Source organism: Apteryx rowi, unplaced genomic scaffold (genome assembly GCF_003343035.1).
Source record: "Apteryx rowi isolate R43461 unplaced genomic scaffold, aptRow1 scaffold_10, whole genome shotgun sequence".
Taxonomy (NCBI): domain Eukaryota; kingdom Metazoa; phylum Chordata; class Aves; order Apterygiformes; family Apterygidae; genus Apteryx; species Apteryx rowi.
The window spans coordinates 2,514,792-2,538,281 of record NW_020447197.1 but is presented as its reverse complement, the minus strand read 5'-3'; the positions used below and the strand labels follow the sequence as shown (position 1 = coordinate 2,538,281).

The 23,490-nt window shown below is 37.0% G+C and overlaps 1 protein-coding gene across 1 annotated transcript in view; it reads left to right on the top strand.

Annotated features, from left to right (window-relative positions):
• Positions 1–23,490, top strand: part of NAALADL2 (N-acetylated alpha-linked acidic dipeptidase like 2) — a 305,207-nt gene that overhangs the window by 218,640 nt on the left and 63,077 nt on the right. Inside the window, exon 11 of the mRNA XM_026060735.1 lies at positions 11,026–11,121. Coding sequence (XP_025916520.1) covers positions 11,026–11,121 — 96 coding nt within the window. The remainder of the gene's footprint in view (positions 1–11,025; positions 11,122–23,490) is intronic.

The following is a 23,490-nucleotide window of genomic DNA, read 5'->3' as shown; positions in this document are numbered from 1 at the left end:
ACTGTTATGAAGGAGTGGCAGCTCTGTTAAATGTTTTGAGTACGTAGCTGAGACAAAGAGATTTGTCAGCGACTGTGCTGCCACTTTTGTTACTGCTTTGGGAATACATAGACTGTACGGGATCTAATTGAGAATAATGTCAGTAGATACTTAGCACCATTAATCTTAGAGTCAACCATTCTGCAACATTAAAAAGTTTCAATATGAGCTCCTTAAGAAAAATCTCTGCTCACTTTCATCTTTTCACCGTTAAAAAGGCAGTGATACATAGTTAATGAAAATCAATTAAAATGTAAATTTTTTTATCCTCTGGTCTTCGCTGTGTGTTAGATCTGCTGGCCTTTAAACCACTGACATAAAAAATCCAGTATAACCCTTTGTAACTTATTTTTCAATAACTCATGAATTGCTGAAACAAAACTTCCCAAAAGGCCTTTAAATCCTCGCCACTGATTCCCTTGGAACTTGTTTCACAGAATACGGCTCTAAACCAATAAAGCACTTAACTTGGCAGCTCCTATCTAATGGATGTAACTGGGTGTTAGGCACCAAACTGCTTTAGGCTCTTCAGCGAATTGCTGTCTTTTATACTGCCCCTATACAAATATAATTCTTACAGTCCTGAGTGGACTTACCTTGAGAATGTTTTTTCCTGGAATACTCCTTTAAAATTGTAATCATACATTAAAAACCAAAAGTTACTAGAAGAATAATAAAAATACAGTTTGGTATAAATTTTATGGGTTACGTAGGCGTTGTTCCTTTCTAGATGTGTTTCTCCTGGTAAGCTCATCTAATTAAAAGCTTATCCACAACACAGTGTAGGAGAGTCTAGTGTATCTGAGGCTGTAGAGGAAACTTTTCCCATTTTTCTCTGACTGGTCACCTTACCTGCAGCTCACAGTTTCTTCTTGCACTGTAATTTCTTGGAAGTTTCCAGACTGTTAATATGTTGTGTGGTTTTCCCTCTGTTTCGCAGTTGCTATTTATGTTCTTGCCACTGCTTGCTTCAAACTCCAGCTTTCAGTGGTGTTCTGGAGAGGATTAGTTCAGAATGGATTATTCTACTATAATGCTATATTTGAGCAGAAAAGCATTGAACATAATTATAAGGCTATAGGCAGAAATACTTGTTTCCTTCATTTTCTTCCTATCAGATGAGTTATAGTAAGAAATAATCTCTTGGAGGAGCTACATGACCAAAAGCAAGAGAAGTACTGCCTGGGAAGATGTGGTGGTAGGGAGACCAATGGAGTCACAGGATCTGTGCTGGGAACACACAGGATCCCACTCTCCCGTCAGTAATTRCAGATCAAACTGGAACTGAATTTGTTCTGGCCTAACCCCAGTAGGTTGGATATTTGCTTTTCATACAAATGAGATCCTTCGGTACCTCTGCTAAAGTTCAGGTAAGGCCTAGTATAATTCAGTGTATTTTTCAAAAAATAACGCATAAATAAGATGTAATAAAAGCACCCAATTCATGGGTGTATTTTATCTGTAATGAACCTGGGCTGAGCCGCCTGTTTCTAACCTTCTGAAGCTTTGGAAAGATCCTCTGTGAGGTTCCAGATTTCTGGCTGGGCTGCTTACTCCTACTTACGCTGCTGATTTTGCCTTCAATTTGAGAAACAGCAAGGTAAGACTCTAGAGAGGAATAAAGTAATGCAAGCATCCCAGTATCCTAGAAATCACTTTCTTTGGGCTGTGATCTGTGAATTTATAGCTTTATAGTGATTATTTTCAATTTACTTCCCAATGCAAGGACGAAAACACTGAATTAAAGGATATGAGTAAAAAGTACTTAAATTCTTTTCCTATCTGTGGGCTGAAGTTTTTCTGGCTACATTTGAGTTTAATAATAAAATAAATTGTTCATTCTGATTTGGCAGGCATTTCTTATTTCTTCCAGCATTTACAGCCTGCCTATAGTGACTTCACAAGGTTAGTGCACATCCTTAGCAGGAAGCTTAAACAGAAAATAAGTTTGTTTTTGTTTATTAAAAGTTCTGTAGTAAAATAAATAGTGAAATTAGCAGAGAAAAGGCGTTTGGCAGAAACTCCTCCTGCCATGCCCATTTTCACGCAGTAGGGACATTCTCACTCGAGATGAGACTTTTAACTTGCATATTGCATTAGGCTGTGGCAACTGCAAAGCTCTGCTTTTCAAAAATAATTTTAAAACATGCACATTTTATGTCTTTAAATAATAATCAGTGAAAAACAGCTTTTATACCACTTTGTAATCCTTTGTAGATTTGCTTTGGAATGTTTAATTAGGTGTCAAGACCAGCTGTTATACAGGGAAAAGTCAGTCTGCTAGTGAGATGCAGAGGTATGCATTTTCTTCTGGTTATAGTATTTGCAGCTTCAAGGACCTGTATTAGTGTGAAATACTACATGTCATGCATTAATCCCTAGTGTCATTTCATTGATTTAATTTAACCCACACATTTGAGAGCCACACTTTGGCTTTGGTATGTTTTGTGCTACATGATGCACTTTTCAGTAAACCTGTTTAAAAATCTCTTTCAGACTGTAGCACCTTCTGAAAAGAAAAGTTTGCCAGATGGCTGATAATAAACTATTTATTAGTCTGTGAGATGCCTTCTTCTGTTGCTCTTTTTCCTGACACTTCTTCCAGTGAAACCTCTGATTCAATCTCTTCTATCCTGCCAGAAGAAAGAGGAAGATGGAGAAGAGATGGCCTTTTAGCTGATATGAGATGAAACACCTGTTTCACAGAAGAATACAATTGTGTGTTTGCTGCCAACACACCAGGTGCCAATTGCTTGAGTTAGGGTAAGATGGAAGAAGGAATTAGTGAGAGCCTGCAGTGCAGGTTTCAGAGATATTTGTGTTCTGCTCACTGTTCTCCCTTTATCTTTTCTTCTGACGTGTTTTTCTCCTTCATGCTATGGCAGATTTTTGGCGCTGATGCAGACAATTCCTCATGCAATTGTAGACCCCTGGGTTTCTGGGTAATAGTTTGGGGTACTAGTACAGCTTTATAGTGTATGCTGTGCAGGCAAATTCAAGTTTCCAACTGGACTTGTTTCGCAGGTTGTTTTTGACGGTGAGCACTGATTACTTGCTTTGTGTTTCAGTGTCCAGACACCGCATGTTTGCATGTGCACCTCAGGTTGCTGCAAGTCTAACCTTTGTGCTGTTGTATTACAAAAAGGCAGAAAGAGCGAAACGCGTTAGTAGGTCATAGCAGAGATCCAGCCTATGTATGTAGATGGGCAACAGATTATATTCTCAGTGCAGTGTATTCTCATACAGCAGAGACTTTACACTGCTAAACCGTCTTCTACTAGACATTATTCTGTGATCTATGTTAAGAAAATAGAACAGCTTTCTCTTAGCTTTCATCCTTTTTTTTTTTTTCTTCCTTTCCTATTGCTTTGCAGAGTTTAGCACTCATGGCAGCATTAAACTGGAATGCCTGTACTGCTCAGCCTGTTCAGGTTTCAGGAAGATTTTTGTTCTGCTGACTGCTTCCCTTCAATCATTTCCTCTCATGTGTCTTTTGCTTTCATGCTGTTAGACTTCCTTCTGCAGGAATATTAAGAATTATGGTCATGATGTCCTGGATCTTCCTTTTTCAAATATTCCTGCAGGACTAGCCAGTGCAAGGCCTGTTTAGAATAGATGCCACATATGTGTTGTAAATGCATGTGTACATGTGCCCGCACACACATAGGCTCCTCCCTGCCCTCACTTCTAATAAGGACATATTTTGGTTAATTCTTAAAGGATGCAATAGGAAGGCATGTGCTTGATGTTTTCCCTTCCTTGAGGTCTTGGACTTGCATCAATATAGTATAGGTATCCTGACTTTTGTCACTTTAAAATAGTAAAAGAAGCCAGAGCCATGTACTTCTAAATTCTTGATAAAATACAGCCCACATTGGATGGGACAGAGAAGGGTTGCATTTAGCTGAAGATGCAAAAGGAGGTCTTAGTTTCATTTTCTGTGGCCAGATATCATAATCACCCAGGTCAAAGTGAGTGAAAACTGTGGATAACAAACGGACACAAATATTGACGAGGCTGAAGTCAAACCGATTAAAGGAGTCTGGTCTGAAGACCATGTTTTTTCAGATCTATCATTATTGCTGACTGAGAGCGATCAGGCTTGTAGACTTTGTAGACTGCTTAGATGCTGAATGGTACTTAATTCTTCCCAAATGTGCACACTGGAAATTTCCTTCTGTCTTCTGTTAGTATCTAAATGCTGTTGGTGTAACTTCAGCATGAGGAGCTACCCCAGAACCTGAATTCTGTAGTGTGTGAATTTGGAGAGCTCTGGAGACAGTATTTGCATCCTTTTGGAGGGAACCAGTTATGTTCTCTGGCTTTAGCTGCTGTGTATTATTCTGCAGGTTGAAGGAGAGAGGTGATTCCTTTTATAAATGCTGGGGAGAATTCAACAGGCAAGACAAATGTATGCAAGTGTGGAATGAGAGCATATTAAGGAATTATTAGATACCTTCTTTGACTTTCCTAACAAATAATTTAACAGTTTCCGAAGTAGTAGTCAAGCAAACAGGAATCTTGCTGTTGTAGATGCAGCATTGTCCCAGCCTAGTAAACGAAAAGAAAATTGTCTGTTTTATGTACCGCTTAGCTATTTCCAGTTCTAAGGCCAGGGAAAACCCACTGTGTAGTAGAAGTTGATTTTTTTAATGGCAACAAAACTGATTTCTAAAATATGGCTTGGTATTTACTGTTTTACATTAAATCACCAAAAGTGCTGTGGGATTTTATTCATGCTTTAAAATGCATTGGGTGAAAGTTGGAACATAAATTGAAGGTATGCCATAACTAGGTACACAAGGGATGGCAAATTTAGTACCTTTATAAGGTGAACCATTCTGTTCAGTTTATTAATGAGGAAGGATAAGATAAGTTAGGAAAATGAGTCTAGTAAATCAGAAGTGAATTTTAGTGTTCATCATAAATAAATGAGAGGAAGCCAGGTTTGGGGGTTTTAGGTTTTTCTTTTTGCATTTTCGATCCCCATTTAATCATTTCATAAATCAATTAATTACTGTCAGGAGACCTGAGGGCAGCAGGAAATTGGGTTCAAATTAAAAAGAAAAGGAGGCAATTTGTTTTAAGATTGAAAGTTGACTGTTCAGTCGAAGTTTAATCAGAAGTGACCCATTATTTGAAAAGTGGAACATCAATGTCTTTCTAATTTCACAGAATGCTTCATTAAATTAGTATTGAAAAGATCAGGTTAACTGATCATTCTAAAAGGAAGATGGGATAAAGGAGGTTTGGGAAGCCAGCTTCCAAGTACATATGCCATGCCTGTCCATTTCTCTTCTGAAGAGGTTCAGAGAGAAACAAAAAGGATTTAGCTGGGAATTCAAGGATTATTGGCAGGGTCTTTTCTAAAGCTTGTATGAATTGTATTATAAAAAGGTAACTTACTTTCAGGAGAGCAAACATTCCTAATCCATTTGGAGCGCTAGGTACCCACAGAGCAATTTACAAAAGGCAATAAACAGCAAAGAGGACATTTTCAAAGGCATGAACGGAAGTTGGGCATCTAGATCTTAGGATCTGTTTAACTTAATAGTGGTCTAACCTTGTAAAAGTTTCTCCATAAATGAATGTCATCATGAGATTATTCAGTTCCATAATATGTAGAACACTGTGTACATTGTGCAAAGTGAGTGTAAGTTATTACCTAGCAGCTGGGTGGAAAGGCAAAATGAAGGGGCCATTAGAAGCCTCCCTAACCCTTGCTGTTACTGTCTACTCCTTGCCTCTTGTGACCTGCATCCAATCCCCAAGATGCGCTACAGCCACTGCTCCTATGTCAGCAGGGTTCTAGTCTGACATCTTCAACAGCGAGAGTGTAGATGATAATAGTAGTCATCTGAATTCTCCATGATATTAGTGCCTAAGTAGAAGTGAAGTCAAATGAGTTTTGTTTAGCAAATCAGTGTGGGAGAGTATGAGGATAGCAAGCGTAGCTCTAACTCCTGCTGTGGGTGAAAAACATTAAGGTATAATACACTTGTTTTTAGTGCACTTTGGATTAGCATGTCTTTTTCTTAGTGTGTATTTACTAGAAATTTGCATAGCAAATTGCTGTTTAAAAAAAAAAAAAAAGCTAATGTGAGCTTGCTGAAAGAATAATTGAGGAGGCTAATTCAGTTGCCCGCTGTTGGAAAGTGTTGCTCTTGCTGTTAAATGCTGAGAGCAATCCTGAAACATCATCTAGACCTGTGTCTCTGCCACATACATTCTAGATAAAGAGGGAGCTTCTGTTGTTTGGAAAATTAATGTAGCTTTCTCTGGTGAGCATAATACTTGAATGACAATAAAAGACAAGAGAACCAGAATATGCTTTCTGTTCTAGTAATTTGTTATGGCAATGTCTTTTATTTAAAAAAAAAAAAAAAAAAAAGGTAAACATGTCCTATTATAAGTATAGGGTAAGATATTTTAGATGCCCACAAGTTACTTCAGGTAGTAATCTTGGATCAACTGTTTGTAAGTACTATCTGAGTGTGTATATGCATACAAACACACACAAGTGCACAAGTACATTCTAATAAAAATGATCTATACTGTGTATAAATATATAAAATTGTAGTCATTTGGTGTATTTTGTGTGCACTCTGCAGTGCACACAAAGGCTTTGATTGTCGTGCAGTTCTTTCCACTCTTTTCATTAATATTGCTGTTATATGTATCTTCATTATTTCTGTGTTGGCTGTCTTTCCGCTGTTCATAAAAGATTAGAGGAAGAAATGCACTTAATATAATTCATGAACTGTTAATGTGATTGATATCTATGGAGAAACAAACCAAGACTAGCCATCTCATGACTTCATGGAGTGAGCTGCTGAGGGTTTCACTCTTGTGTTTCTCTTAGATTCTTGAGCCACTGTATTCTTACCTGGTTACCTTCAGGCAAGCAGAAGATTCATGTGTAGGGAAGGAGTAGACGACATATTTATAAATGGGTAAAATCTACAAGTAAGGGGAAAAGTTGTCTGGTGCATGGTTTTTAAAAGGAGCAGCCTGTTTACAGCATGGTGTTGATAGAGAGTTGAAGATCAAAATATTCAGCATCTCAAAGACTGCGTACAGTGCCTGGGTTCATCCCCTCTAAAACTAGAAACTTCATGAAGACACCTAAATTAAGAGTGTGAGTATGAATATAGACTTTCAGTGTTTTTGTCTTTTGTTGTTGCGTGTGGGAGGAGGAGTGCAGGACGCCCAGAATCCTACCTGTGCACCTCAGGTATGTGTCTAAAGTAAGATGGGATAAAAGCAGGTCAAGTAGCATTTCCCTGCTATGCATGTGTGTGATCCATCAAGTCTCAGATTCCAGAGAAGGAGTATTTGTGCAGATGGGGCTATAATCTGATCTCTTATAGCAAATCTAATTCAGTAATCATTTCCCTCACTGACTCTCAGTAAGGTATTCAAGATTAGTATAAAAATGTAATTGTTTCTAAGTTACTGATTGCAGTTTGTGGATGATGATAAATGGCATAAGCCCTCCTGTAGCAGAATGACAGTCTTCCGTACCTCCCTGCCCAGTGAAATGACGTGGTTCTGTAAATTAGTGCACAAACTTAAAGATGAATGGGTGTTATGGATTAATTTTGAAGTATGTGTTTTATCTTTATAATAAATGACTATGCATCTTCTCCCTGGGATCTAACAAAAATGATAGTTTTCTGAAGGGAAGAATGACTTTATTTATTATTCTGATACTTCTGTGACAAATTTTAAAACACAGGCATGACTGAACACAAAAATTTGTATGAATCAGTGCTTTTTTTTTATTATTACTTTTTTTTTTTTTTAAGTGGTAGAAGTTTCCTACCAAAAATAACCCCTAGAACTGTATGGAAATATTGATAGGATATTGATCATGCCATCATAAACCTGTAGAGAAATTAAGCAAACAAAATTACCAGCAATGTAACATACTTTTTTTCAGGCCTACCTTTCACTGAACATGAACATGTCTGTGAAACGTGTTACACTGCTCAAAGATGCTTAAGTTAGCTGTGCATGTACTATCTCAGGAGGTTGAGGGAGTAAAGGGTCTGTAGGGAACTATAGGCCTGAGCTCAGTAGTCTTGAGCAGAGCATATTGGTGTATCACATCAGTGATATGATTATAATGGGTTTGTGTTCCATACTTGTTCGGGAAGACGGTTAACGATGCTGTGTCAATTAAGAACTAGCTCTTGGGTCTGTGCGACATACTCCGTTGTGCAGTACAAATGTAATTCTGATTGAGCAGGGATATTTCAGATACCGCCACTTTATCCACCGGTGCTACATGAGTCAGATATTTCGTATAGCTCATTCTGAGGAAGAGGGTAGTTTGTTTCTCTACTTCTTCTTGACRACTGTTGTTTGAATTGAAGCTAACAGCATTTTTTTGCTGAACTGCTGTTTTTCTTCAGCCTTTGTATGGCTTAGAACCCAGCCTGTGAAAGAGCAAAGCTCAGTCACATAAAAAGAGGTTGTACAAGCCAGAACAAAGCACTAAATTGAGGAAACCAGAGAGAAACATTTCCTGAGGTTTAAAACAGTGAGTCCTACAGATTGTTTTTAGCAAGTGAAAAGATAGTGGAGGGCAAACCTTACAAATCAATCCTGTTATTACAGATCAGTATTAATATTTTGTAACCAGAACTTCATTCTGCAGCTGCACAGCGCACAGTCTCTGAATGCAAATAACTTCATGACTGTTCAAGGATGAGTTGAGTATCATTGCCAGGTTTAATGCTCTTAAAGGAAGGGCTTCACTACTTATGTTTACAGATTATGAGTTGTTTTTGGAGTATAAGGACAGAAGTATTGAAGATCAGTAAATGTCAGGAGAAGGAAACGGAAGAAATGTTAGTCTCATAGGTATGGGAAGCTGGTATTTGAAAAGGACACGTTTCCAGAATGTTGCCCARCAGTCTGGAAAGAAATCCAGACCGGAGAAATTATTTGTCTTAAATAACAGAGTGTTTTAGCTGGACTCTGGACTTCTGTGCATTTTATTTGGAATTCAATCTGAAGAGACTCTAAATGTTTTCCAAAATGATTTTTGTAGAGATGGAATCATATTATTATCCCATGATGATTTAGGCATTTCTGGGCCAGGGATGTTGAGAGCTTCTTATTGCTGCTATTACAATTTTATATGTATTTTGATAGAGCATAAAAATTGTACTCAGAATTGGGGCACTCTCCTATTGGGTCTTACACAAAACTCTAGAACTAGCATATGTAAAATGTTATGATTATGAATCTGGCAGAATATATTCATTTCACAAGTCACACTTCTCTACTTAACCTCTCTTGATGGATACATTTCTTTTATTCTTACTGTTGTGCCTGTACAGAAAACAAAACTTAGTGGCAGTAAGTAAGTGAGTTCTAGGACTAGGCTAACTTAATCTGACACTGAATCTGCATGCTGATACTTCCTTAGAGATTCTGTGAGGTTTGTCAGATAAAGGACAGGACTAATTCCCCAGCGCTCACATGGGAAGACATGCTAGGTGAAAGTGTGTTAATGAGAGGCTTACAGTCCCTTTACGTTCCCCTGCTCACCCCTCTGGTAAGCCTGTGTGTGATTGTACGTGGCACACGATGCATTATGCACTTAATACGAAATCCAATAAAGGACTTTTGGGTATTCAAGCTAAACACAATAATATTGTACTTAGGTGCTGGCATCCGAAATTAACATCAAAATGCAGAATAAGATTCATGGGCAAGGAAATATTTAGGCCTTTTAAAAATATGATATTGAACTTAATTGCCTAGAGCTAACCAGAGTTCGGCACAGGTATTGAAGTGAAGTCTTATTCCTCTTCAGAACGTAGGATTGGATGCGTCTCTGTTTATATGCGCGTTTGAGCACAGAATCTACTTTGAAGCGTATGATTATGTAAAAGAACTGCTTATAACTAACAAATATTTAAAATGGCATGATAGTCATGTACTTCCACATCCTCCTGCTGATCTCTGAAATAATTGTGGCCATAGTTTCTGTGCTTTTGTACTGAACTCATTGCTGTTGGTGAGTGGTAAGTGTATTTATGCTTACCAAATTGAGCACCTCAGTCCACCAAGGTGCACTTCTACACTGACTTTTATATCCCCGCAGTGATAAGATGGGCACTAGGTTCCTAGCTCTTCCAAGAGGGGCAATTCTGGCCATGCGTAGAAGCCAAAACTTCAGGCAGTTAGGGATCTACAGCACGGAATACTTTCAGGACTTATATCARTGTAGAGAAAACCTTTCTTCTTAGTTTAGTTTTTGCACTATTATACCAGGTTCAGGAATGCAGGTTCAAAATTATTCCCATATTAGGTAACTTGTGCACCTTTGAGGTTTGGGGTTTGGTTTGGTTTTGCTTCTTTTAGTACACACCTGGATATTTAGTTGTTTCCTTATGACAGCAAATATGCCACCTGACTGGTTGCTTTCTTATGGTACAAGAAGGGGTGAACATCTTGAACAAGTAATACATTATGTTGCCTGGTGTAAAAAGGTGGTCAGCCTAAAGGATGTGCTTTTAGGGAGCTGACAAAAATCCTCAATTATGTAGATTGTATTATTGTATACAGAAAGAGGATGACTGTAGAAGAGAAAAGCATATACTGTGGTTATTGTGTTTATGTGTCTTCTGAAGACTAAATCTTAACTCATTTAATAAAATGTCTGATTTTTGCGTAGAACAGAATGAAATCCATGTGTGTTTTTTTTCTTCCTCTAGGTAAAATTCTTTGCTTCTTTGGGAAGCATAGGTACAAAGACAACTGTCACTCCAGAAACAAAGTCATAAATAGTTTTTGGTTCTTCTTTTGGAGACTTGGAATGAGTTAATTATATCAGTGAAATAAAGTCTAATAATCAGCAAAACTTTAAAACAATTTGAAGACTTTTGAATCTCTGAACAAAATCCAGTAAGCATTTGAAGAAATAAATGCATGTGGAATCCTAAAAGGCTTCTTATTTCTTTTTCACAGAATTCTAGCTTTCTCTTTGAAGCTCTTTTTCCTGTACATACAACAAAAACTGAAGAGCTGGATCCGTCTTTCAGACTGCATGAGACCATTGCTAAGGTAAAAGAAATGGAGATATCTCATTTACATGTACTTTCTTTCACATGGACAAATCTGAATTTGTGAATCATACAAATAATTTTGAAATTATTTCTTTTCTGTGAGTATTTGTTTTGTAGTTAAGTTGTGTGGGTTTTTCCATTTAGATTGTGAATATTTTGTTGTTATTTTGGTTGACTTGCATAGTCAAAAAAATGTGTGTGTATTATTCATTTTATGTGATTCTGCTTTGTGTTAAATCATATTTTGCACAGCTGACATTAAGCTTGAGGTATTGGAATGAGCGTGGGGCATTGAGCCCTGCTCAATAGCAGGATGTAGCAATTTTGTTATCGTCGATTCTGATGGTGAAGGATGGGACTGAGGGGTCTCTGAGGGCACCTTCACATGCACAGATGCCGAGTCGTGTGAGCTGTCGCAGTGTGCTCACAAGGGCGGAGGTGGTTGCTCTCCCAGGATGCCAGAGTGTGGTCCACAGAGAGCAGGCTCCCAAAATTGATGTTTCTGACTCCCCTCTCGTTGCTCCGATATAATATTCCCTCCATGTTATTTATTAATACAAGCAAAATACCTCCCCTCTCTGAGGTGCTCTTTCTTCGCTACATCAACCCAGTAAGCCCTGGCTCTAGGAAGATACAAAACTACAAATGAGTTAAACTTTATGGATTTGTACACTTCTTACAGTCAGGATTTGTTATAAACCAGAAATATGCAGACCTCTTGAACTGATTTCTTTGTGTGTTTGGCATTAACTTCTTTTAGAAAAGCAGCTGCTGTTGTAACACTTCTTTTGGCAACAAAAATAAATTCATGAAGATCAGCAATGTGCAAATTTAGCAAGATAGACAGTAACTGATCTGAGTTTAAAAACACAAAAACAACACCCCCCCCCCCCAAATCAAAAGCAGTATGTATTCCTAGGCACGCTTTTTTTCAATCTTGGCAGAGTTTGACAGTTCAAGGAACAGTTACAAGAGAATAGACTCCTCTGAAGTTTCTTTAACACAATAGATGGTTGTTAAGCCATTCTTGATGCCAAAGTGACTGAAAAGGAGATGTCCAAATTTTTTCCCTAAGTTTGAGGGTATATATGTGATTAATTACTGCATAATTAACGTGTAACTTATTAGTGTGTGATGGACTATGTGTATTCTGAGTAATCTGTRTGTCAGTATTTGCTCTATAATGTTCACTAACACAGAATAATACTTTGATAGCTGACGAAGTATTTTGATACCATTTAAATCATTACAAATGATTTAAAGTAGATTCATTGAACCTTACATTTTTCTTTGATAAAACTTGATGAAGATCGCATTGTGATACAGCTATATTTTCATTTTGCTTTCAGACTGTAGGCCAGGATGTTTTTGTAAAGATAAATAATAATAACTAATAATAACTACTACTAATAAATAATAATAATAAATATAATAATAATAACATGTTAGATTGTCATCTGTTTCAGTCTGAAATCACTTTCTTTGGATGAATGTCCAGAAATGTATGCAGTATTCTATATGATGCTTTAACACAGCTTTGTTCAGCAATATTTATTCCTTTATATCCCTATTGGGAATACCTTGTTGAATACATTTTATATGGTAGTACTGAAACCTATATCCCATTGGTGACTGAGTCACTCTTGGATTGACTAATTCATCTAAGCCTTTTTCTTCTTCTGAAACTTCCATTGGAGGAGCCCTTGCTTTAAAGCAGAAACTGTTGCTTTAAGTCCCTAAGAATGTGACCTTGCAGTCTGCATTACTGTTTTATCCTATTTCTGTTGCTCCAGTACTGAGGATCATTCAGTTCTCACAGGAGGAACCTAGCACAGGAGATCAAACATAGCTTTAAAAAAGAAAACAGATGAAAGAGAGGTATCAGCTGGGATGTTTTCAGCTGAGATCGGAAAATAGAAAAGAATTGCGTGTAGAAGGCAGCTATAACTGGATGAGCATTATAGTGGCTAATAACATACCATCTCAGAGACCTCCTGTCTTGAATTTCCCCAACTGATTCAGATAAGCGCCAGAGGACTAAACTGAAATATTAAGCTTCTCCCTAGTAGACTTGGATTGATCCCATTGCCTTGTGCATTACAGTGTTATACAACCTCACTGATGTTACATTATAACCAGTTAAATTGTTTATTTAAAAAAAATCCCCCAAAAGTGTAAAGTGTTTATTTTTAAAGTATCTTTTTTTACCAAGAAGAATGTTGTATAATACTTTTTTTGCAATTGCATAAACTCACTTTCAACAAAAGGATTATGAAAAAAATACTTGGATGGCAGCAGAGTCTTTTGGAGATTATGGAATCCCCCAAACTGTGTTACTAATCAGAAATCTGAGTTTTTCATTGAATGCCAGGTTTATGCCTGGGGTGATGCATCACATCACTTTCTCCTTGGACAGACTCTCTTCTTTCAGGACAACATTTGATTCTAGTGACTGTGTGTTAGTGCAGACGAGCTGCTGCATTTGTAGTCAGAATTTCTAAAGAGTCATCTTAGTTGAATCTGGCAGCTATTTCAGAAATTTTGTTTTTTTATACTGTCTCTGACTGCACCATTCTATGGGCGACCTAAAAGGTGGTGGGTTGTTTTTTTTTACTTTTTAATTCTGTCTGGTTACCATGGAGAAGGAGAAACTATTTTAAGGTTTAAATAGAGACATAAAAATTTGAAAGGAAATATTAAATCATTTGTAGAGTCTTTCAGAGCACTAATGTATTACATGACATTTAGGATAAACTATGTGCTTGGAACATGAAAATGTAAAAAATACTRGGGAAAAGGGTAAGTTAGTACCAGAAACCTTAATATGAGAAGTTGAATAACAGAAGAATTGATTTAGAGAGAAGTATTTCTAATCAGAATTTTTTTAATGTTTCCACTCAGAAATGCATTTCCATGCATGTGTGTCATGTTTAAAAAATTCTTCAAGAGAAAATACGGAGTTGTGTGAAGATCATACAGCAGTAACATGGGTACTGGTAGAATAYTGGCAATTTGCCACGGCACTGATGTAGGCGAGTAAATGAAGGACAGATGTGAATAGGCTTTATGACTTTTCTCTTTTTAAATTTGGATTGACAAGGCTTCTTCCAGAAACAGGCACAAACGGCAGCCCAAAAGACCATTGAACCCTCTTAGGATGTTCTTCACTATGTACCTTTGTTCTACCATATTTTTGTACCTGGTGTTTCATAGACACAAGGACTGAAGGATGAAGTCCCATTTAGCAAAGAACTATTAATGACTAGGATGAAAGGRTTCTAGGATTAGAAAATAATGCTCATAATGTCTGTCATAATCTTCATCTCCTCTCATGCTGACCAATTCCATCACACCAAATGTCTACTTGCATGTTACTGTTCACAGAGTAGAAAATTGGGATTTTAAGTGGATGTGCATCCTAGACTTTCTTCCACAAATCTGTATCATTATCTGTATCATTAGTAGAGTCTTTAAGTTCACTTTTCCCTGAGAAAGAATCTGTGCTTAACTAGTCATTCCTTAGTTCTTGTTCAGTGTCCTTTGTTGTTCTTCCCAGGAAGGGTACATAGGAAGAAGAAGAAAAAGGTGGGAGATTGAAATAAAGAAACAACAGAGAGACTACTGCACAGAAAAAGAAACAGTGGAAGACGAACAGCTATAGCATTCAGTTATGACTGAGAAAATGCTAAATTAAAAGCCAAATATATATTGGAAGAAAGATTAAAATTTGACTCTCTTAGGAATGGGAAGAAGTAAAAGGAAATATATTGATATTAAAAACGTTTGCTATTTTAATTTTTCTTCCTAATCTTCATTGAACAGGCTTTACAATCATAACAGAATAATGAATAATAATCAACTAGAATGGTCTAGAATTACTGTGCATGTGTTGAAATTGCTCAAGGCAACAGCTTTGAATGGACAGGATGTCTTTTCATGGTTGGACCTTGTCATGGTACTTATAATCCTCTCTGTTATCATGTTTTTCAGATCACTTACTAGTTCGGAGAAGAACAAAACCTTTCTGTATATATATATGTGTGTGTGTGTGTGTATGTATATGTATATCATCTTTATGATCAAAACTCTAAATATGTTCTCTTTACACTGCACACATACTGATTTTCAGTGTGATCCCTTTAAGGGGAGAAAAAACTAATGACATTTTAGTCCTATGGAAAGAAATAACACCTATCAGTTGGCTTTTAATGGATATGTCTGATCTACTAAAATAAAGGAAATTTGAGTCACATGGAGATACAGATCTTTTAAACAATACCTGTTCTACTGCATTCCATTTTTGATTGATTATCCATGGTCAGTGTACGAGTGCTGGTAGAATTCATAGTGTTATACTSTGCACATGAATGATGCATGAGGCTTGGTGCATTGACATTTTTTGGTTCTATTATAAAGTGAATTATTAAAATATTTTTTGTGTTTAGCAGTTACTGTATAAGCCTGATGGTCTTCCTTGAGCTGACATAGTTAAAAATAAATAAGAGATGTACATTTTTATTTGAGTGAAAGAGGAAGAAGTGGATGAAAATATAGACACATTATATCTCCTGACATACCACTCTATCTTGTATCTTTGAAAATAGAGTTTTGTTGACTTTTATGAACTTTAAAAAATCGCTTTTTATGTGGACTTGAAAGTTGCAAAGGCAAGTCGTATTCATGAGGCTATAGAAATTCCGATTCCATTCTGTGAACACCTGGGAAACCTTAGTGTAGCTTACAGTTTGAATCATCAAGACTTAGTTTCCTGCTGTCATCTTTAAAGTGAAAATACCACTTGTATATACTTGTTAAAGGAAAGCTGTTATTTAGTTAACTAAGCATTGTTAATGCTATCCTTACTCTCAAATCTTCATATTTTCGTTGTGGTTCTCTGAACAGATGAGGGCAAGCTATATCTTAAAAAAAAATAGAAATGAATACATTTATATTAAATTACTTACACCGTTTGCAAAGACTTTCCMTAGTGAAAAGTATTTTACAATTTCTTCACATAATAAGCAAAAATTAGATTCAGTGAATATGCCTTTAAAATGTGGGTAAAGATATTGTTACTAGTACGGAATACAGCTGCTATCAACTGGATTTATTCTTGAGCTGATATGTTTCTGAAGCTCCTCTTTTTTCCCCATGGGAGATGCAACATGRACAAATTCCTTTTCATTCACAAATATATAATTAAATTCAAAGAACTCATTTGCCAAAATAAAAGTTTTTGCTGACTATGTATTTTCTGTCAGAGAATTGTTTTACTGTTTTTCCAATACATTAGTTTCAAGGAGTTACACTTTTATAAAGATATATCTTGCACTCTTACTTTCCTTTACAGTTTATAAGCACATGATTTCTGAAAATAAGCCTGTCATGCGCTTGGTTCTTTATTTAAGCTGAAGTTAATCATCAAAATTGACCTTCACCAAATCGAGCATGTTAAAAGTACTTTGTTGCTAAAAACGAACAGAATAAATAGCTAGGTTTGTGGYGATTACGCTGTACTAAGAGGCAGATTGATGTTGCTTGAAAGTTGGACATACCCCTACAGTACAGTGTCAGGTGGCTCGTGCTTCTTTATGTTGACCTTGAAATTCTGGCAGATAGCAGTAAAGTTTCTTAGAGATTATTAAAAATCATGTCAAGAATTAAGGCAGTATGGCGTTCTGGTTCAAAGATGATGATTCTTGGCACAGTCTGATTATATTTTCTGGTTAGTCGTGAAGTGGTGAGAAGCAGTTTTGCACACTGAAATCTGAAGATATGCGTGAACCTGCATATGCATACTGTTTGCAAATCGGCGGATCTAATTTAGCTCACTGCTGCAGCAAATTTGAGCTGATTTCTCCACTGATAAGTGAGCTATGCCAGTTTATAATGGGTGAGAATATCCTCCCCCCCACCACTCTTTTTTTTTTGTAATACAAGATACCATCTGTTGCTTTATTATTGGCAAAGAGATGCTTAGAAAATGCATCAAAAATTTGCTACTTTCTGTGAGTTACAGGTCCACTAAAAGCTTCATCCAGAGTGTGTGCTGGGATGATCTGCTGGTTTGTCACATTAGACAAATGTGAATGTTTTAAGTTCCTGTAGCACGCATTCTTCATTCCTTGCCTCCCTTGCCTCCTTCACTGTTCCATACTAAAACAGTAAAATTAAACCTGGCAGAGCCACAATGTCTTAATACATACAAGAAAACAGTCCAAAAAATGTAAATAACATGGATTTTAATATCAAGTTTGTTCCAGCTTCCTCCATCTCTCCTGCCTATGTTTTGGCAGTAATTTTGTAACAGAACTCGACAGATCTCTCCGTTCAGTGAATCAGTCAGGTCAGGTCCTTGGCATGACACTCRAAACAACTGCCTGGCAGTAGGTTTTCATAGCTGCAAGTGTCACAGTTGGCTTGTCCCTAGAAGTTACGCTTCCCAGCTGGAAGTTAATGCTGCTCAGCAGGTACCTGCCAGCTGACCATGTGTATGCTCCATTGCAGTTGCAARTAAAACAGATCATCTTAATTGCTTCAAAAAATTTAATTTTTCTTTTCAGAAAGATATTTCACACCCAAATTGATTTTATGTTGAAAGACATAAATATAATAAAACATTCAAAATTTAATAGTTTTTTTCCTCAGAAATGGTTTATAAGAATACTTGAAAATGTAACTTTTTTGTTCTTATTTGAGAGCAAACATATCTTGAGTTAATCTTGAGYTCTTTCTCAGGATGAAAAGGCCGTACTATGGCCTGCTTTATTCAGATACATATCTGCTTATTTTTGCCACTGTTTACCCAAATATCAAATAGTCAAACCCTTGTTTACAGAACTGCAGTAGTACAAAACACTTTTATCGAGCTATAGTGGCTTTGGAAACTGTGAAAATCCTTGTCATTTGTCAATTTTCTATGATAACTAAATGAAAGAAATTCAAATTGTAGAAAGTTCAAGCTGAGGAAAGACCTGTCAGGTTTTGGAGATACAAGTTTTAGAAAGTAATTCTTATATTGTATGTCCATGGCTGATAGCATACTGTTCTCTGAAGGTAAGCAGCATTCTGCCAATTCTGAACTTCAGATTTTGGTGTGTTTAGAGGCTTGGTACAAGCTAAGGCCAGGAAATAATATAACGTGTTCATGTATTAATGTAATTCTTCCTATTCCAGTGTTCACTAATTTGATTATAGTATCCAAAAGTCAGTAAATAATTTGTATTTTACTGTAATTTATGCCTCCATTAATAATCCTTGTGGTTTTTTTCCTTTGGCAAACCTTAGTGGCCAAATAAAAATTTGTTTGAAAAGGGAAAAAGCTCTTAAGGAGAACACCAATGAAAGAATATATTAGTTGCTTATAAAAGAACATATTTCACAGCTGCTTATTTGAGAAAGTTCACATTTAAAATTACAGTCTCTGTTCTTTTAGTGACCAGCTGAGACCTGACTTGAGTGATTTCTGCATCTCTTGGAACAGTCACAGTAATTGGTATTTTTAAGAAACAGCATCTATTCCTTGAAGCCAGAGTTACTTTATCATATCAAATTGAGGCTTGGAAACAGAAAAAACATTAAATTCGTGGCAGCAAGACATACTTGTGCTGTATGTTGGTTGTCATAAAAGCAATATTTACTTTACTAAATCGGGATTTATTCGTTCATACATGGCTATGAAGATATTGTAGAACTGAAGAAAGAATTGAAATACCTGAAGAAAGTAAACATTAGGAGAGTATTATCTATTACCAAACTTCTTGTAAATTGATGAATATAGTGAAGAAAAGTTTGACCTGTTTTGGGTCTTTTTTTTTTTTTTTTTTTATAATATATTTGCTCGATATGGGTAAACCAGTTCATCAGAGCTGTTTGATTTCAGAAAAAGGCTGTGTTACTTCTTGGTTGCTATATACCCTCTGGAGTAGGAATAGCCTCGCTAGATTAGAGCAAAAGTCCATTTCATACAGGAGTCTAGCACTGGTAGTGACAAGTAGCAGATTCTTGGGGAATAAATACACAAAAAACAGGGCAGCATAGCATGATATTTTCTCCAGTATACTATCCCACTTTCTGTCACTTGTCAGTACAAAATTTCTTAAGCTCTTAATTATGCTTTCGCAGCAGTTTTCCAATCCATCCTGTATAAACTTACTGATGCCCTTTTGAATGCATTTGCATTCTGACCTCCATAACATCCCATAGCAACAAGCCCCACAATATAATTTTTTTCTTTTATTTTAAATTACCTGCTTGTTCATTTAATTGGTTCCTCCTTAGTGCTTTTGGTGTGAGAAATGATAAATAAACATCCTCTTGTTTACTTTTGATATCAGTTGCTTTCTTTTCGCAGCTGAGTTGTGTTCATTGTAACCAGCTTGAGCTCTTGTTATAGATAAGTCATTCCTGCCTAATGTTTCCTGTTACCTTTTTCCTTTTTTCGCTTCTATAGCATCTCGTTTCCTTCAAGGTAATTAGATGTTTTTACCATTTCAAAGTATTGGAGTGCTGTGGATGCACAGAGCACAATGATATTTTCTTCTCTAATCCTTTCCCAATAATCTACAACATGCTGTTTGTTTTGGGGGCTGCTGCTAAGTATTAACTGTTTGCGATAACTTGAATATTTCTTTCTTGAATGATACTAGCTAATTTATGTGTCATGACTGTGTATGCATACTCGTAGGTTATTTTTTCCCATGTGCATTACCTTGTGTTTTTCAACACCGAACCTGCCATTTTCAGCCCAGTAGTCAAATACTGTGAGATCTGTGTCAAACAGGGCGCAGAGAATGGAAGTCTTCCAGTCCTGCCCAGTGTTCAGTTTGGTAAAACTTACTTGTCACCACCTATCCCTTGCTCTGTGCTTTGATTTATATGCCCACTGAAGTTGGTGGAGAAGTTTCTGCTGGTTTTGGCAGGAAATGATTGGAAGCCCTTTATCTCTCTGAGCTAAATAGGGCTTTAATGGATTTGATGTGTGAACGGTGTGATACTGAATAACAGTGAAAAGATTTCAACATACTTTTTTATGTGAGATTTTGTGTAAAATCAAATAATCAGCTAATTATGGCTTAGACAGTCTGAACAGTGTAGCTACTCTTAACTTCACGAACACTTCAAAAAGGAAGAGATTCCTGAATGTGGCAGGTAAAATGAATGAGAAATGTGTATCTATTAAGGAGATGTTTTTTCCCATCAGACCAGAAGTCAGGTGAAATTCCATTATCATTGAATACATACTCAGAAAAGTATATGCTATTCTTCAGTAGTTTTCATCACCATTATTCAGCAGTTTGCCTCACAGTGTTTCATTGTAACTAGTCAACTGGAGGAATTAACAGTAAGTTTGGAGATACTTTTGAGTTATGCTTAATAGGGTAACCTAATAAGACCTAAGGATTACATAGTTCTGAAAGCTTTAATGGCATTCCCCCCAATAGGGAGTACCACTGGAGCCACTTACCAGCTTATCAGGCTTGGAATAATAATACTSTTTTATTGGTCCCTGCCAAAGTACAAATCAAAGTGTTGAAAGCTATGCCAGAAGTGACAAAATAGGCTTTGTGATGAGCTATGGCTGCTGACAGCAAACTCTTGAGAAAATTATTAGTGATGCTGATTATTCTACACTCTGATTATGTGCTGCATAAACTAGAACTAAGTACTATAATGCAATGAACTTTCTAAAATTAAATCAAAAAGCAATAGAGAGGGATATTTTCATTTGTAGGGGAAATACCTTTGGGTTTTTTGTATGACATACTATAGTAGTTCCATTACTTTTTAAATATAAGCACTTCCAAGATGATGACAGGTAAATTCTTTTCTTGAAGTAAATAGGATGAAAAGCACTGGACTGCAAGACTGTTGGTAAATGAAATTTGCATTTTAAGCAGAGACTGGGTACAGCACAGGAATTTTAATTTGAAGAATTCTCTACTAACAGCATCAAACTGTTCTTTTSTTTTGAAGCATTGGCAGGATAAATATTGCCACTTATCCATTCTCTATTTCCATTTTTTCTCTATTCCAAGGATAGGGAGTGCCCGTTTGTGTTGGGAATGTAGTGATCTCAGTATGTTTGGCTGTTTCTTTTTGTGTACTCTCGCTGTAGTAAAACTCTGTGGTTTGGTATATGCTACCTGTGCTAAATATTTGGGTATCAGATTCCATTTCTTCTTCCCGCATGATGTCTGTAAATGAATTCTTTTTTGTGTGTGTTTTATATTAAATAAAACTAACTGTGAATATATATAACTGCTCAATGAGACTACCGTGAATTATTGAATACTAGATTTATACAATTTAAGGTTATACAGCATATCTGAATTAATAGGAAAGTGGCAAAACCCTTACCTAAAGACTGAGAGGGCATATTTTGAAAAAGTAGAATAATAGTGTGAAGAACAATAATAATGCTGTTTTCTGCCAGAGTTTAAAACCAAACCAAAATCTCATTGTAGTCAACCAGCTGGAAATTTCTGTGCATTTCATTCAGCCTTCTGTTGTATTTTTGGCAGGGCTGCAGTTTTTCCTAATATCAGGTGGAAACCCTTTCACCAACCGTGCACAGCACATCTATGTTGCAGAGTTTTACCAGAAACATTTCTGCCAGTGCATTATTGTTGGCATAGCTATTTCAGCCAAGTGCAGTCACATTCATGTGTTGGTGCTACAACGTGCCCTTTTGGTATCAGATTGTGCTGGGAAAAGCYGTGTGACATTGTGCTTAGGTATCCCCGTGGCCTCTGCATCGAGGCAGCTGGATTTCCACCGATGTATCTTCCTTTTTCATTTAAAAAATTTCCTCTGTGCAGAACCAGAGGCTTTGGCAGAGTTGTTCAAGATTTCTAAACGGCAGACACAGAACCTTGCTCCAGAGGTACTGCGCCTGTGCAGAGGTGCTTGTACGGTACACGCAGAATGGGTCTCGTACTCAGAAAGCAGAAGTCTGGTGCACCCGAACTCGGTGCATGTGCGAGCCAAGTGCAATAAAACCTTTGGCTTTGGAAAGCCCGGGCAGATAGACGGTAACCCTCCCCTGCATCACTGTGTGGTGTGCCAGCTGGAAATCTTTGCAGAGTGCTGCAACTTCCCTCGTGAAAATGTGGCACCTTGGAGTGTCGGTTTCTACAGTTAAGGTCTCAAGTTAACTTTCTTCAGTGATCTATTGCTTTGCATGTCATTTTTAAAATTCCATCCCACGCGCCAGTCTTTCCCATCATTTATCAGTCTCCATCATAACTCCAAAGACTTGAGTTTTGCACAGGCCAGCAGAACTTTTATGTCTTTTTAAAGACATATTATGTTACAATTTTGGATTTGTAAAGCGTAAGAAATTACCACCGCCTCAGGACCGCAGACAGGCAGACTGAAGAGGGGAGGTGATAAAGGTAGTGAATGAAACTAACCTGTAACAAGAGTGGCAGGTCTGGGTGTTGGAAGCAAGAACCAGGCTCTGGGACCGGATTAGTGTGCATTTTGGGGACAACTTGCTGTTGATACTAAATTTTTAGATGTGGAGTTCAACCTTGTTTTTTGAAGATGTCAAAATCATCTGCAGTAACATGTGGATACTCTGTTACAAATCCAAGCATCTATGGTTTTTGCCTGAGAAATTGCAGGATTTCTTGGTACAGCTCTTGGTTTTTCTGTTTGTCCTCCCACAACTGGCAGCAATTTACGGTGTTCATCTACAGTAAGGTGCTGTAAGAGGCAGATTTTGTTACTGAAATTTGATAACATAAGCTCAACATAGTGCTCCAATGGCCAAATAGTCTCTCTCTAAGTTAAATTACTKGCTTCCCTTTACTGATCAGCCTCTCCTTTACTGGTTCTGAACATCTTACTGGTGTTTTATGGTCTAATGGGATCTGAGATGTGCAAAGCAGGACTACTCTCTGTTGAGACAGTGTGAACAGTTTGAGCTCACACAAAGACAAACTTGTCTGAATTTTTCTGCAAAGAGGCATAGTAACATTTCACTGGTATGGTTTGATTTAGCACATATTCTCTTAAGTACACAAGTGAGAGTTTTTGCTTTAGCTTTAGCCTTCTTGCATGGAAGAACATATAATCCAGTTCAAGCAGTGGGTAAATACAAACCTGCAGAAAACTCCCTTCTGACAATGTGTATTTTGTTCTGTAGCTATTGTCAGCAGCAATAAAAGCAAGAGCAGATCTGGTGATATAAACTAGTACTGTAACTTTGAGGATGCTGTATGAATTGTGCTGAACAGGAAAGCAGCAGCATTCAAAGAACCTGTCTGGGGATTTTCTCAACATTAGGCGTAAAGAGGCAGCTTTGCTGGTAAATACATGAAGTGTTCTGACAGACAGTCACACTGCATTTGATCAGACAACA